General features: G+C 41.9%; 1 protein-coding gene and 1 long non-coding RNA gene across 3 annotated transcripts in view; one reads left to right on the plus strand and one right to left on the minus strand.

The window, feature by feature from the left end:
* ANKRD29 (ankyrin repeat domain 29) overlaps positions 1-8,049 on the plus strand; it is a 31,092-nt gene extending 23,043 nt beyond the window's left edge. Inside the window, exons 7-10 of the mRNA XM_057367258.1 lie at positions 1,550-1,648; positions 2,156-2,251; positions 3,329-3,427; positions 4,722-8,049. Of these exons, the coding sequence (XP_057223241.1) occupies positions 1,550-1,648; positions 2,156-2,251; positions 3,329-3,427; positions 4,722-4,805 (378 nt within the window). The 3' untranslated portion in view covers positions 4,806-8,049. The remainder of the gene's footprint in view (positions 1-1,549; positions 1,649-2,155; positions 2,252-3,328; positions 3,428-4,721) is intronic.
* LOC130574194 (uncharacterized) lies at positions 1,643-15,821 on the minus strand. 2 transcript variants are annotated; one of them, XR_008965396.1, is made up of 3 exons: positions 15,090-15,821; positions 12,924-13,043; positions 1,643-1,870 (listed from the first exon to the last, which is right to left on the minus strand). It is a non-coding gene; the product is annotated as an uncharacterized LOC130574194 (long non-coding RNA). The 2 variants fall into 2 exon arrangements; XR_008965397.1 differs by lacking the exon at positions 1,643-1,870 and adding an exon at positions 8,648-8,842.
* Positions 15,822-16,089: the final 268 nt, after the last annotated feature.

Below are 16,089 nucleotides of genomic sequence, written 5' to 3' on the forward strand. Positions count from 1 at the left end.
GTAGGGAAAACACTATGAATTGGAGTGGGACAGTTTTTGCCGTCACACTAATATACCCACACGCTGTAGACAAGACAGCCTTTGTTAAATTGGAATCACTAAGAACACTTGTTTTATTAACAGGGTGTATGCCAGAGTGAGGCCAGTCACTAATTTCAATGAGTTAATTTAYAGCGAAATTATACAAGGGTGGGCAAAGATCATGTTCCTCATCATTTGAGAATACTGAAGATTTCAGGATGTGAGTTTGTTCCTTCTCAGAATCAGAAAAAAGGAAGCCCAGATTATTACATCAAAGGAAGAAATAACTTTTCTCTTTCTTTGAAAGGATTAATTCACTAGCCCATAGAAAGCAGAGAACTGGTTCAACAATGGGTTTCTGGATTGCATGAGCAAGTCATAGGAAGAGAGGGGAGAGAGGCTCTTTGATCAAGGTGGCAGTATCTTATTTAATGGAAAAAGTTGATTTCTCCTGAAACTTCTCATTAAAGCTGGTCTTGAAGTCTCAGTTTAGTTTGTCTTCCTCTTTTGAGCCAAACCTTCCGGCTTGGAGAATGGTGAGGGGAACTGGCAAGCCTAAAGGTAGAAGCAGACACCCTGCTTTGTGAGGCCTCACTTCTATGTTGAAGTCTCTACAGGCAAAGCCTTTTTTTAAAGGCTCATGAGAATCAGTTTGGCACCACATAATTGCTGGAGTCCTCCTGCAGTCTGAAGAATCAGGCCATTTAGAATCAAAAAGAGGAAAAGACATAAAACTAAATTCTACTTCAGTGACAAATGCTTCTAGTGCTTCAACTCATCTTTGCCTTTGGAAGGGAAATCCATTGCAAAGTTTAGCTTACTCTGAAGGCATTTAATTTAACACTTTAGCATTTTATTTTCTGAGGTCTTGTGCTCAAATAATGATTGCATAGGACAAATTTTCCAAAGCAGATTGTTTCATGCTGGATTCCTTGATAATTGATTCGTTTTCTAGAAGAGTTTTGAAGATAAAATTTGTGAAATACTTACCATCACTGTAAGGCAGGATGTTTTTACCAGATTTCCTGAGGGTGGATAATGTAATTTAATACTGAAAGTTGGTGATCACCTTGCATTGTTCCCTAGCTCTGTAAACTTTCACTCCCTCTGTACAGGCACCCAGCCGCAGAATCTGCCTGTGCATGCCGAGGTTTGTCTGTATCTTCTGTCACATCTACCACCTAGAGTTCAGAGTACACAGGATACCTTTAGCCTTTCTGTTCCAAACTTCCTGTGTATTTTAGGCACTGCTGGTGCCTAACTGGGCTTTAATTTCACACAGCAGTGCACATTTCCTGCAAACTATGCAAGAGAAAGTGGGTAAGGGTGGCACTACTCCACAAACTGGAGCAGTTTTAACTTGATACACCAACCTACCACATGGTGTCAGACACAGCTCTGCATCTGTCTCCCTGTAGAATTTGATTGAGAATTTGAAGTACATCCATTCCAGTAGGCTTGGGCAGTAAAATATCAGAAGGCACAGGACATTGAAGTGAAGCCATCAGCAGTCTCATTTTGTTTGCAGGATGGGACAGCTCCCYTGTGGATTGCCTCGCAGATGGGTCACAGTGAAGTGGTGCGAGTGATGCTGCTCCGGGGCGCTGAGCGCGACGCCGCACGGGATGTGAGTGGCACTTCCTCCCCCGCTCTGTCTGCGGCTTGATGCCTCCTTTGTGGGGCTGTCAGTCAGCCTGGGTGGAGGCTTGGTGCCTCCTTTGGGGGACTGTCAGTCTGCCTGGATGGAGGCTTGGTGCCTCCAGAGTCAGTCCTGTTTGCCAGGTTGCGAAGTCCCACTGCAGGTTTCCTTTTTCCCATGGTGTCTGGGACAGCTTCCTGGCGGTACCTTCTGGAATAAGGGAATGGAAATGTCCACATAACTGAGAGAGACAAAGACAATATGTGGTGTCACTGGTTCATTTTACCCTGAAGTTTTCCCCTGCCACAGGAACAGTCCTCCAGGTCCCCTAAAACAGCAGCACATGCTGTGGAGGGTCACACTGTGCCTCCTCAAAGACCATGAGAAGAGGAGACTCTCCTCTCAGAGGCACAGGGAGAGCAGCATTTCCTTCCCCAAGGGAATGCAGGCAAAGCGTTGATGGCAACTAAACTGACCCTTCTCTTTCCTTTAAAGGATGGTACCACTGCTTTACTGAAGGCTGCCATTAAAGGCTACAACAATGTGATAGAAGAGTTGCTGAAATTCTCTCCCACGCTTGGCCTGCTGAAGGTTAGTAGTGAAACATGGAGATTTTTCAGGCAGAACACAAGAAGGTAAAGGGCCTGATGGAAGACCCAGCATTTTTGATTACTCTAGTGGAAGATGATAGGAGTTTGAGCCTAAAAAATAGTCAAGACAAAAATGAAGTTATCTTATTTAACCTTGATGCCACTCATAAATCTTTTTRAATAAAACAGTGAATTTAATTCTCTGAATGAAGAAGCACTTTGATACAATCTTTGATTGTATCAAAGATTAAATTCTGCTTTTTGTCACTTCATTTTATTTTTACTGTAAGTAGATTGCTCTTGACTGTACAGTTTTAACATTATACCCAGCCCTCTATTGCATGTAGTCAGCAAAATAGAGTGTTAAAAGATACATGGTGAGCAGATTTTCTCTACTTGATTTTATTTTCCTCTGACTTTATAGTGTCTTGAAAAATAACAGATGTTTGGAAGCTGCTTTTTAATTGCTGACCTAATTTTATATATCTATAAATCACATACTTTGATAGCCTCTGTGAATCCAACTGATTGGCAAATTTAATGTGCTTGCAAATGTAGGTGGCATTAAGTTAGCTATTAATTTCAAGTATGAACTAGCTTCCACACATATTTGAACAGTTTGCAGCCACAAACAAAAGGTCAGCAATAAAAACCCACACCAGTCAGCTGTCTGGCACTGAGGCCATTAATCATCAGAGACAGAAAATAAAATGCACAGTTGGCTTCCATTACTGCTTGTGCTTCTGGTCCACTTGCTAATGACTTATTTTGCCAGGCAGAAGCAAGTGCTGTGTTCATGTCGCCTCTGATCTATTGACAAGGGTGATTATTAAAAGGAAATACTGCTGTGTTGAAGTGAATTTGACTCTCATTTTTATTAAARCATTTAAAATCACCTCCTTCACATCCCACTAGCCTGCCAGCACCCTAAATCAGACCCTGGTTTTGATGACCTAACCTCTTCCATGTTACTTCTTTCTCGCTTGTGGGTTTGTTCTTTGCAAACATTTGTTTCACTGCCTTTTGCTTTCTTTCCATGCACTGAAAACAACCAAACACCTCCACTGGTATTTCCTAGAATGGGACCTCTGCTCTCCACGCAGCCGTCCTGAGTGGCAATGTGAGGACAGTGGCACTGCTCCTTGAGGCAGGAGCAGATCCATGCCTGAGGAACAAGGTAGGTCCTGCCACACCACCCTCCCTGCTGAGGAGTACGGGGGGAGCACCAAGCAGTGGAGTCATGTGTGCCATGGAGGTGGGGGCAGCCCATGTTTCTGTTTAGAATTCAGGGCATTGCTAATACCAAAAAAACAAAAAGACAAAAAAACACAAAAACCCAAACACCCCCCCAAAAAAAAAACCAAATAACATGCATCTTTCCCATATCTTACTGTAGATCTGTTCGCTTTTTTGAATTAGTTTTGCATTCTTTTGATAACAGCAAATTTTCTGTAGAAAATTTACTATGGTTTTATCCTTTAAAGTGTTTTAACATTACATGTTTGTTAATTTCCATTAATATGTCTTCCTCTGACATGTTTCTGAAMTATTTGCTGCTWGTATTTGATATCTRGCTGGGTTATTTGTTAAGCTGTAARTGAGTGGTCTGGCACTGACTTCTGRTTTATGACTGGGTGWMTGAAAGTTTGTAAAACAAGTAATCCAGCACATATCTTGCAAATATTTTGGTCATTTAGGATAAAATCTGTGGCTGTTRATTCCTGTATCATTCCACTTGATGGCAGCACAGTTAATGCCACTCACACAGCTGTCTATATTAATAGACATTTTGGTTTGATATGATAACCTGAATGATGTACAATATTTTTCTGCTACTGATAGTGATCTGCAACCGTAGGGTGTGCAGTAGAAGAAAGTCTGTGGCTGTAACCTGTCCTACTGTTTTGGTTTTTTGGGTTTTTCTTTTTGTAAATAATATAGCATTTGGCACAACAGAGTATATTTGCAGGACAGAATTACTGATTTTCAGAAGCAGCTTTAAATACTTTATGATACCAAAATTGTATTCAATAAATAAAAAAAAAACTAACATCAATCTCATGTTCTATTACCAACTTTACACCATAGCACTGACTATTTCATAGCAATTAAAGTCTTCCCTTGGATTTTTATGGACTTTAGTACACAAGGACTTGCCTCATCTTCCCCAAAAAGAGAGCAGCTATGCTCTCTTTTACTTCTGTGGCAGAAGCATAGGGARCCCAAGGGCATTTAGCCTAGACAGTACAAAATAAGCTGCCACTCAGATTCTACTCTGAGATTTGAAGACTTAAGTGAGATTTGAACACTGAAAGATGGTTTCTAAGATGTCTTCCACAGTGGTGGAGACAACACTGGAAAAAAAATCACATCATTATAATGCCCAGTACCATCTTCTGTAGAGTGTAATGCTTTTCAGCCATAATTGGGAAATATTCATTTCTGCTAACCTCAAGGGTTTTTTGTTCCAGGCAAATGAACTGCCAGCAGAACTAACAAAAAATGAACGCATCCTCCGACTCCTTCGTGCAAAGGAAAAACAAAGGAAAAGCTAATGCAGCCTTGTAGCAGATGCAGTTTAACAGAGATGTGCCCTGACCACAAGTAGCATGACAGCGATCCTAAGTTGGAACAGTTTACAGAACTGATTAGCCTGTCCAGTACACGCTCCCTGAACGCACCAGGCCCTTGCCACAGGGTCACCATGGGCTGGGGCCCTCGCCCGGCATCACTGAATGCAGGACCATGATGAGAGCAGGGGGTGGCCCAGGAGCTGCGTTTGCACTGCAGGACTGCCTGTCCTCCAGGATCCCCCCAATCCCAGCACCCCCGTTTGCTCCCCCATGCATCCCGGCTCAGGCAAGCACTCCTGCTGCTGCAGACACATCCTCACACAATCCTGGCCACACACCTGTAACAGTGTGGGTCGGGAGCACTCAGCCCTCCTGCTGGAAGGATGCCCAGACCTTGCAGCTGTTTGGATTCAGTTGGTCATGGAGTGGCCTCATGATGCCTCTGCCTTCCCTTTGCTGACTGTGACCATTCCTCTCTACCTCCAAGAGCCACGTGAGACTAGAGGTGAGATCCCGCCTGAGCCATCACAACAGCAAAAGTTCTGCCAGCCTAGTGCGGAGGTAACCTATTTGTTACTACATGAAGCTCCAGAAAAATGATCAAGAGTATTACAAATGATGTCAAAACCTACCAACCAAACAAAAAGCAAGGGGATGTTCTCTCAGTTGCACCATCTTGATCTGCCAATCTGTCCAGCAACAGAAACACAGCGGAGCAGTTGATTTTGAAATGCCTACATAGCATATGGGGATCCTTCCCCAAACTTATGTGCATTTTTTGTGGGTGGAAGAGGTCTGGTTGCTGAGCAAACTAACCAGGGCATTTTTCCACAGGTGCAAGTATATGAAAAATTCAGCTGTCAGGCATAACAAACAGCACAGATGCTATACAAGTGGTATTTGTATGTTCTGCATCCAAATATGTGACACTATGGTTTAGTACCCGCACCTACTATGCAAAGCACTCATTCCCCAGGTCTGTGACAGGAGCTAAGGGAGAAGTGCACAGTGTACAGGTGTTTCAACAGTTGGTGAGAGGGTTACACATTGCCATACCCAAGCAGGCCCACTAATTAATGCAGACATGGAAAATAAAGTCTGAATAGSAGTTTTGGCCTTTGTTGTGGTTAAGATACTTTGACATGCTACTAGCACCTGTGTGGGGAAGGCAGTGCAAATTGCAGGTGGTTTGTGAAGAGCTATGTTTTACCCATATTGCTCTAAGACACCCCATTAAAACCCTGTTGTTTTAGTAATGAAAACAGTATATACCATGTCCTGTTAGCCACAAAAACATTAGAGATGAATTTATAGTGAGTTGAGGTAAAARGTTAGTTAATACATAAATCCAGGCACTTCACTTGTTTTCAAACCTTAGCAAATTACTGAAGAATTGCTTTAAATGTTGAAGACAAGGAAGATTGCAAGGACATAAAATAATTAATGCTTAAGAAATGTCTGCCTAGGATTCAGCTGAACTGCTGCACTTTTGCTTTSGTGAGTTGAAAGGAAATCTTTAGGTGAGCTAGCACAAATGAATGTAGCTTACGTATTGCAAATTAGCCATATGTATTATCAAATGACAAAGTTATTCTTTTTGCGAATAAGTTAGGTAAGAAGTCAGTGTTCTGGTGAAGAGAACAGAACTGGGTGTACCTTTTCTTGCATGCTGGAATTGCTATTCAATTTTTATTCTGCATTAAATAGGAAAGCTTTACGTTTTCCAACAATGAAATAAGAAAAAAWTATTTGTTTAAATAATTTATGCTGCTGTATTTTTAAATTAAAATAATGTTGTGCCTAACAGAAACTTGCAGATGAACTGGTACAGAACCAAAGAATTATGCAAGATGCTTAGAGGATGACTGTATCCAGGGTTTAAGTTCTGCAAAAGACTAAAAAAGGCTGAGCATGCAGAAATCTCAAGAGCCTTATTGGGAATTTAAATTGCACAACATTACAAGGGACTGCTCTCTAACTTGTTTAACAAATGACACTGGAGAGGATGAGTTTATTTGGAGCCTCCAGTGGGCTGAAGATGAACATACTATTGTGAACAGTAGAGGGACTCTGTGCAGCCTGGTCTCRATATTGAGGTTTCACACTAAATTTTATACAGATCAACAACTGGCAACAACCACACTCTCAAGGTGAAAAGCTCTTCATATTTGTAAAAGAGGAGAATAATCGTTAGAACGTCTTCAGTAGCTATGCAATAAATACTCTTAATATCAGACAGGCTGTAGTAATCACACAGTCCTCCTAAAAATGTGGAAGYGTCCACTGTTGGTGAGGTTCTCCCATTTTTTCCTGATAGCAGAGCACAGGAGAGAGGACAAGGCAAGCCAACAGCWGCAACAGCTGAAGTAAGGAAGCTGAGACAACAATATGCAGGTGTCCAGTGTTTACAGGTGGCCCTTCCTTTCTGCCAGGTGTATTTTCTTGGGAGAGTCTCATCCCAAAGGGAGCAGTTACTCAGCAAAGAGCCTCTTCAGCTGTGCCTGTCCATGGGAAGATGCATGTCTGCTCCTCACCACTTAGAGTAGGACTTTCCAAGGATGTGTCCAGCTGTCTCTGTGAATGGGCACTGCAGCTGGGGATCTCATGAAACATATGAAGAACACCTCGGTTCGTATGTCCCATACAGAGCATCTGCTGACCTTCTGAGAGGATGCGGTTACAAGTCTATTTTTTTTTTTTTTTTTTGAGTGATCTTGTGCTATGATGGACTTTTCTTATTTCTAAACATTTGAAACGTGGGGCTAGCACAGGTTAAAGAGAGAGATTTGTTGCTCTCTTCTTACTCTCATTAGTGCTGGCTGATACAATACACAGGCTGTCTGAGGGGCTACATGGTGGAGAACAGGCAGAGAAGTCTTTCTCTGTCCCAGTCAGGCTGAAGTTGAATCTAGCTTCAGCAAAAACACTATTCAACAAAAATGAGACTTWTGGAATGGAAACCTTCCTATCAGGAGGATTTGTTTTATCTCAGAGCCTTTGGAGAGAGGGATGGTTTCAATTTTGGGCTCCCTGTAACCCAAAGGTGCTTATTCTGCCTGGATATGGGCTTGAAAGTTGCAATACTGTTTATCACCATGCAATTAATGTTTTCACAAAGAAACCTTAATAATTCTTTGTATTTATGTAGTTGTTGTTATCTTTGACGTGTTCAGTAAATACTGCTGTGGTTTGTTTGTTGTATTAAAACGGAAGCCCGTTTTCCCTTGCTGGCTGAAGTGATTCACTAATATTGACAGTAGTTCTTTGCATAGTTGTGGTGCCTTTTGTGTAAGGCTTTCAAGTGCTCCACAGACACTAACACTTTTGTAAGTTCCAAAATGCATCACTGAGGGAAGCGAGGAAATAAATGCTSTCATTCACACGCCAGTGAGAAGCAGCAGCTCTTCATCAGTTCATATCAACAGACGAGTAAATGTAGACATTTAAATTTAGAAATTATGGGTCACTAAATTAATTTCATAGATGACAGGATGAAGGTAGATATAATATAAAGATGTGAAATAGAACTGGGACAGAATAACACAAATGTTTTTTTCTGAATTGGGTTTTGGGGTTTCTTTTCCCTTTTAAGTGTCATATAAAACTTGACCTTACACCCAAAAATAATAAGCTCCACTAGCACACTGATTTCAGCTTTGCTTCTCTGCATATTCAGAGCCAGAGGCTCAGCCTGCTGTCGTCCTCTCCACATGGGATTTATGCAGGTGCTATTAGCCTGGTGAATTCCCATCAGCTGTGAGTCCAAAGGATGTGCAGCCAAGCAAAAGGCTACACCAATGAGTCAAGGAAAAATATAGGGCATTTTTCTTTTATTTCACTACTATCAGGCCATTGTGTGAAGGGGATGAGCATAAGGAAGAGCCTGCAGGGTATGAAGAGAAGTGACATCCCATCACACAGGCATAGTAGTGGTGTAGCCTCAGAGGTCCCAAATACATGGAGCTCTTCATTTAGACTGTCACTGGAGTGCAGTGTGTAGGGACATCTCTTCAGTAGTGCTGCAAAAGGCAATATTGTTCCATTTGAYTTGCACGGGAGCCTCTTCTTTTGGAACAAAATCATCTCATTATTGATTCACCMACCTTTGTTTAGCTTAGAAGAACTGAGGGGATTAGAGCATGAGATCAAATAGCTGCAGGTCATATTTAATACACTTTGCAATGATGATTATCTGCCTCAGAGTCAGAGTTAATTGYAAGAATAATTCACACTTCTTTATTCAGCCAGTCTTAGTGGAAAAACACAAGTCAACCAAATCTGGTGTCTCAGAAATTTCAGAATTGTTGTATAGAAAATAAGGTGGCACAAACCCCAGCCCACTTGGACATCATTTGATATGAACACCCAACAGTCGTAAAATATAGCCCTTGTCTGGAAACCTTGAGTCATTGGTGTTAAAATGTTMATGTTTGCTATGAGCCTAACCAAAGGTAATACACAGGGTTCTTTTTGCCAGCAACAGAATATTTTACTGCACACCTGGGATTAAATGGAGCTGTGCCTTCTCACAGCAGCTCTGTTTTTTGCCCCTGGGAATGTCATGAGAGTTTCATACTGTTCTGAATTCTACCCTCTTTTTTTACCTGACYTTTTATGCATTTGATAAAACATATATAGATTTATATAAATCTGTGTGAGGCTAATATTCTGCAACAGTGGTATTGATTGGCTAAAATATATTTTTCCATATTATCAGTTCAACAAAAATATGCTACTCAGATTATCTTGTCCTGTATACTTCAATATTTCTCTTCTTTCTTCTGTGTTCTACTCTTCATACAATGCCASAATTAATTTCCTATTTACACAAAGACTATTTTGTTCTATTCTACTTGATTGATTAGACTGTAATTGTTTTCCAGGTCTTCACGGATGAGATAATGTTCACAAAAAGAAAAAAAAAAAAAGCAAATGGCCTGTCCTGGGAAGAGGAAAACTTAATTTAGCAAAACATAACAAGGTTTATTTCAAAGATCCAGACATCTCTGACAAACTCCCCATTACATTAATATCCATTAGGTCAAATCTCTCCAAAGGGAAGATTATAAAAAGCAACATCGGAACCAAAGGAATAAGACTTTTAATTAGTTAGTGAAACATGTCTTGGTGGTTCTGTTATTATTCCTAGATATAAAACTGGCCCTTATGCTGCTCTGAAGTATTTCAGCTAAAAAAAAAGTCCACACCCTGTTGATATGCTCATTATGGTGTGCAATGGATTATAAAAAGGAAAAGGTATACACTGAAGCCTRTATTTTTGACACTGTGTTTGACATCTCAGGCTTTTTGCCTTATTCCTACAATTTTCTGTTGTGATGAGCTACATTTTGAGTAGCTCATCATCAAAAATTCTTTATGGCCATAACTCCATAAAGCATCTCACTCTATTCAGAGAATATAAAGGGAAAGTGCTGTGACTTGTTCATGGCCTAAATCACTACAAAGGATGATTTCTGGGAGTGAAAGGCTACTTAATTTAGCACATGAAAATGTATCAAAACAATATCAATAGGCTGAAACTAGACAAATTCAAACTTCAAGCTGTGGATTTTCAAGACTGAGGATAATTATTTCCAAAATAAATTGTTGAGATGATTCCTTCATCATTTGAGTTTTAAAAAAACCCAGCAAACAATTTTTTTTTATTGTGAAAGATGTGTATCATCTGAAACATTTTGTGTTTGATGCAAAAATTACTGGATGAAATTATATGCTGGAACTAACATGCAATTATAATAGTTCCTTTGATCTTAAAATATATGCATCAATACACCTTTTACTTCACCTACTCTGTGATTTAGATGCTGACTTCCATGAGATCAATAACAGGACCATATGCCTAGCAACTGTGGCAAGATGAAATCTGAGACACATACCTAAATAATGTCTCTAAAGAATCCATTTTGCTCTYACAATGTTGACAATGCATTTTAGCTGGACTAATGCTTTAATGTCCTGCTTTTAATGTCAAGTCAGTTGGTTCAGAACTGGCACAAGAGCTGAGTAGTGCTGTACCTTGCCTGGGAACAAGGATCAGCAGAGCAATCTGGGATATGCTCTTTGGGAACATAGCTAAGTCGGGAAACAACAAGGGACACAACTTTTTGACATGGCAAATGGCTTGGATGCACAGATGGAGCATGACACTAATCTGCAGTGCAGACCTGAAATAGCCTGCAATTTCATATTGTTAGGAAAATTAATCCACAAACACCTGAGGTTTATGTCCATAAAGGAGACAGAGGAGTCCTGTAACTTTAAGGGAGAAGGCCATGGGTCATTTCCATTGGGTCTCTCAAACTGTTAGAGGATGCGGTCTCCTTTTTATTCTAATTTCCCAGACGCATTTYTCTYTCTTTCCCCATTGGCTGAGGTACTTGAGAGATACTGACTTCTCGATTGCCTAATACAGACCCCCTTCTAATGTGCATTCCCCCTCCCCCCTCCATGCACCTTTTTTCTTAGTGTTTCTGTTCTTYCTCTCTAAGTCCAGGGATTTAGCACAGCCTTGGCTAAGTAACAATCTGTGTCAATTARTGKAATTCCTAYGGAATTTATGGTTYCTCCCATTGTTCCTTTCACCTATCAGTATCWGRCCTTATCTAYCAGCAAGCCCTACARTTTGTTTGTAAAGACATGTCCCTCTCATTCCTTTCAATATGGATTGCACAGATGYGTTCTTGTGTGGTATATACATACACCTGTATGTGTACATCCAGCATATGGATATAGACTCTCWTAATCCCATTGGAAAAGTGATACCACAACCTCATGCTCTGTTTGCCTGGACYATATTAGATAAGAGGCAGAATAATTATTCCACTTTCTGAAGACTCCAAGTACATTCTCTGCAGGTGCTGCCTTGGCTGTGCTACTGCATCAGACCCTACACCCTGGAACAAACTATTACAAATCTGACAAAATGTTTTTGAGTCAAAATCAGTCTGTTCGTCTGGTGAACTGTAGTTCATAAACCCATCTCCTGTTCCTCCTGAGAAATCAGATTTTGGTAGTGCCCTTAGGGACTGCTCTGGGACAGTTCTGCCCATAGTTTCCACTTGGACAGCAAAATCTCACAGCGTGGCAGCATGGTGCTACAAGAGCTCAGTAAATTGATCGTAATGCAAACCACACACAGCTATTAATAGGTCAAACTTTGAATTTGTGAGCATATCAGTGCTCATGCACAATGTCTGGCATGAGGACACACTGCACGTGTTTGCTCACAGCAACAAGTGCAGAGYGTCTGCTGCAGACTCTGCTGTAACAATAAGCTGCATTTCTACAGCTCAGTGGTTGACACTTGGTTTTGGAGCTCTTGAATCACACACTGCCACGCAATTGGCACCTCTTTATAGAAGAGGMAATTGCACTGGCTAGGTTGACACCTGCCCACGTCATCCAGCAAGATTGTAGAAAAGCTGGAACAAAGATTGAGTCGATTGAATTCAAGTCCAAAGCTTTCGCTGGAAGGCAATAAATATTGCCTTCTACTATTGCTAGAAGGCAATAAATAACTTTACCTGAGTGTAATAAAAATGAACACGTTTCAATGATTTCAATGATAAATGCAGAAAGGATGTGATTTTAAGAGTGGCTCTAGAACTGTCTAAGGTTATATAGGGACACACTGGTACAGGTTGGTGAAGCAAAATACATTAGGGCAGATAAAAAGATGAAAAGATGATAAAGAGATTTGATGAAGCATCACCTGACATACTRCTTTCATATTTCAGTGAGTACTGGCAGCATCAGACACATTGCTCTCAGCCCCCTCACTCTGATTTGATTCCATATAGTTAATCTGAAGCCAAGAGCATCTGACCAAAGCAACAGGTACATTCTGTTGTGTATAATTAAAAGCCAAGCAGGCCTCCACAGGTAAGAGATRCAGATAAATGAGAGCTGATCAAAAGAATATGATTCATTTATAACACCAAATAGGAAACCCCAGGCTTGTTTAGTACTGGTATTATTCTGGTATAGCTGGAAAAACTGTCTTGGAACAAGCCATGGTGGTTTGGTCTCAGTCTACAAAAAGCCAGAGGTATGAGAAACTGGGTGAAACTTCTCACTCACCTGTTGCAGCTTGTCTGCACATAGATTGCGAGACATCCAAGGAAAACATCCTGCTTTTCCGTGTGTTTGTCCAGGGTGTTGCTTACCATCTCTCCCACTTCTTGCAACTGCCTCTGGGTGCTATTGCARTAGAAATAATAAAGGCTCATTATAAATCATGGAGAATAAACAGCAATAGACATTTTAATTGGTTTTGCCTCAAAACAGTCAGGTACTGTGTTTCTATTGGTAGGCACAAGTAACACTACAGACAGATTGCCATGTGGAAATTGCAATGTCATTACCACTAGGTGTTCCGTTGCTACTGGAAGGGGTAACACAGGTTTCATTTCTGCATTGAATAAAGGGATGGTTACACAGTAAGGCCTAGACCTCTGCAGGCAACACTCCAGATTTCCATCAAAGACACAGAACAGAACAAAATTATATCACATGAGCTTTCTGGCAGGCAACTTTACACCATTCAGGGTAACCAGTGAGGGAAAGGGCTGATTTTACCCTAATGGAAAATTAAAGGACTTTTAAATGAATTAGTAGCAGCTTCTTCCAGGCAGGAAGTTTTGTATATGCTGTTGAGAACCAGAATAAGTGTTCCCCATTAACCTTCCAAGTCCCTAACAGTTATGCATAATCCTGGGTTTAAAAGAGAACCTTATAATACATAATTTGATAAATGTCCTTCTAGAAGAGCAGCTGGGAGTGGGAATGTTAACTTTTGGACAGTGTATGTCACAGACAAGGCAATGAGCTGTTGGCAGCGTGTTGACCTGGGTTAACTATTCTGGGCCTCTTGTTCCCTGCCCTTAAGGAATGAGATAACCTCGAGGTGACAGTCAACAGTGCCAGCTTTGTCACTGATAACRCTTATGCAATTGTACTTAAATGCCCGTGAGCTGCCAGGGATAGCTCTGCATCCTCATCCCCCAAATCTGGCACAGAGCCACGACCAAGGCCGATATCTGCAGCAGGACAGAAGGCATACCCTGCTCTGGCTGGGCACCAGGGTACAGAGGCCACATAAAAACAGATACTTGTTTGAGTTTCTGCATCTGCCATTACGCAAGATCTCAGTGTTTGTTAATCAGTCTTCATACCTACACCACTTCAACTTGCAAGTGCAAAAAGGCAGCACTCTGAGGGATTCTGGAGTAACAGTATGAATTCAGTCAGCCATCTGGAGATATCCCTAAGAGAGTTAGATAAATGTTACAATACTACTCTTTCTCTCTCTTTATGCTGTAGGTGGTAGACAAGTGTGATGTTATGGACTTAAATTATTTTATGGTGAAAGATGTCTTTGCAGTAGCTTTCCTCTTGCTGTTTCACAACATGGTACATGTTGGCTCTCTCTCACCTCTCATTCTTAAATCACTTAACTCGCCATGTAATTTGTTCAGAAAGAAAATGCCATTTCTGCTCAGTTTTGCTACCTTCATTTTTTTTTCACAAGCATTGAAACAAAGTTCTTGCATTTTTTTTAACTTGTAGATATGCAAGCTACGCCCACTGCATTCTCAGCTTATGTGGATTCCCTGGAAAATGTGGCAGCTAGTTCTCCTGCTTCTAGGATCACACTGCATGGTCCTGAACAATTTATTTATTTATGACATGCAAATTAAAACACAATATAACTTTAACTACTCTAGCTTTGTTTTGCACTTGCCAAACGCCAAGTCCAGCATTTAGGGTGGAATAACCCCACTGAAAAATACAAGCTGGGCAATGGCTAGATGGAAAAGAGTTTGGAAGAAAAGAATAGGGTGGTTGGGCGAAATGCTGAACACGAGTCAGCAGGCTGCATCATCAGCAAGGGGGTGGTCAGTAGGTCAAGGGTCAGGGTTCTTCCCCTCTCTTTGGGACATGTCAGACACATGTAAGCTGGAGTGCTACATCCCGGTTTAGGCTCCCCAGAACAAACAAGAAAAATAAACCAAAAAACCAAACCAAACCAAGACAAAAAAAAAAACCCCAAACCATCAAAAAAACCCACTTAAACATCTCAAACCAACAAAACCCAAACCAAACAAAAAGAAACAAAATTTTTAAAAGACACTGACATACTGTAACAAAATCCGTTTTACTGCCATCCCAACAGCTGGGACTGCTGGAGCTGTGAGCTGTGTTTGCTCAGCCCTAAGAAGAAAGCTGGCTCTAGGGACATCTTACCAATCACTGCAGCTACCAAACGGRAGGATGTGGAGGAGGGGGAGTCACTCTCTTCTCAGTCAGGCAGCATAAGAGGCAACAGCCTCAAGATGGAACATAGGAAAATCTCTTTAGATACAGGAAAAACATTTTACTCTAAGCGTGGTCACTCAGGCGAACAGGTTGTCCGAAGAGGTTGTGAAATCTCCATCTTTGAAGCTATTCATAGCCGGACAATTCCCTGAGCCTCCTGCTCTAACCAGGCTCTTCTCTCAGCGGAAAATCGGATTACATGACCCCCATGAGGTCGCCAGTCAGCACGCCAGCCCGTGCGGCTCTGACACCCAGACTAGTCTGCGTTTCTGTCAGCAGATGGCAATATCAGCTAAATTACACGTTTTATTCCAGCAAAGCAATAMGCGTTACCTGTTTGGGAAGGCAATAAAGTACCGGGAAGGCAATAAAGAGGTGGGGAAATCAGAGACAGCATGCATGGGAATGCCTCACGCCCTGCTTTTACTGTGCCTCCTCCCAGCCAGGTCCCCAAGTGATCCCAAACAGAGTCCAAACAGGCAGAGCCCAAGGTAACAGAGCCCAAACACGCAGACAGTTTTGGCAGAGCGCAGACGGCACTCAGAGCTGCTGATTGCGACAGTGGTCAGGCTGCCAGCGCGTCGGGAGCGGAGCGGGCAGCGGGCACAGCCCCGGGACAGCGGCTCTGGGCCGGGCTGCACGGCAGCTGTACGCGGGCTGCGAGACCAGCCCTTCGAAATCACGAATCGGTGACTTTGAAGCCAAATTAAGGCGCTTTTGCCAAATCCAGGGGGTTTAAAGCGACTTTTGAAATTTGCAAACGACGCGATTAACACTCTCGCAGCCGGACAAAGCCGCYGCTCAGCTGCCGGGACGATCCATCCCGGAGGGGCATGGCTTAGCTCCACACCGGGACGAGCTTTCCACCGGGGCCCCAGAGAGCATCCTCGCCCTGCCCTGTTTAGCGAGAACCGGCTGTGGCGTGATG

This window comes from Malurus melanocephalus, unplaced genomic scaffold, assembly GCF_030028575.1.
Source record: "Malurus melanocephalus ecotype Western Australia unplaced genomic scaffold, MMel_1.1 scaffold_76, whole genome shotgun sequence".
Taxonomy (NCBI): Eukaryota; Metazoa; Chordata; class Aves; order Passeriformes; family Maluridae; genus Malurus; species Malurus melanocephalus.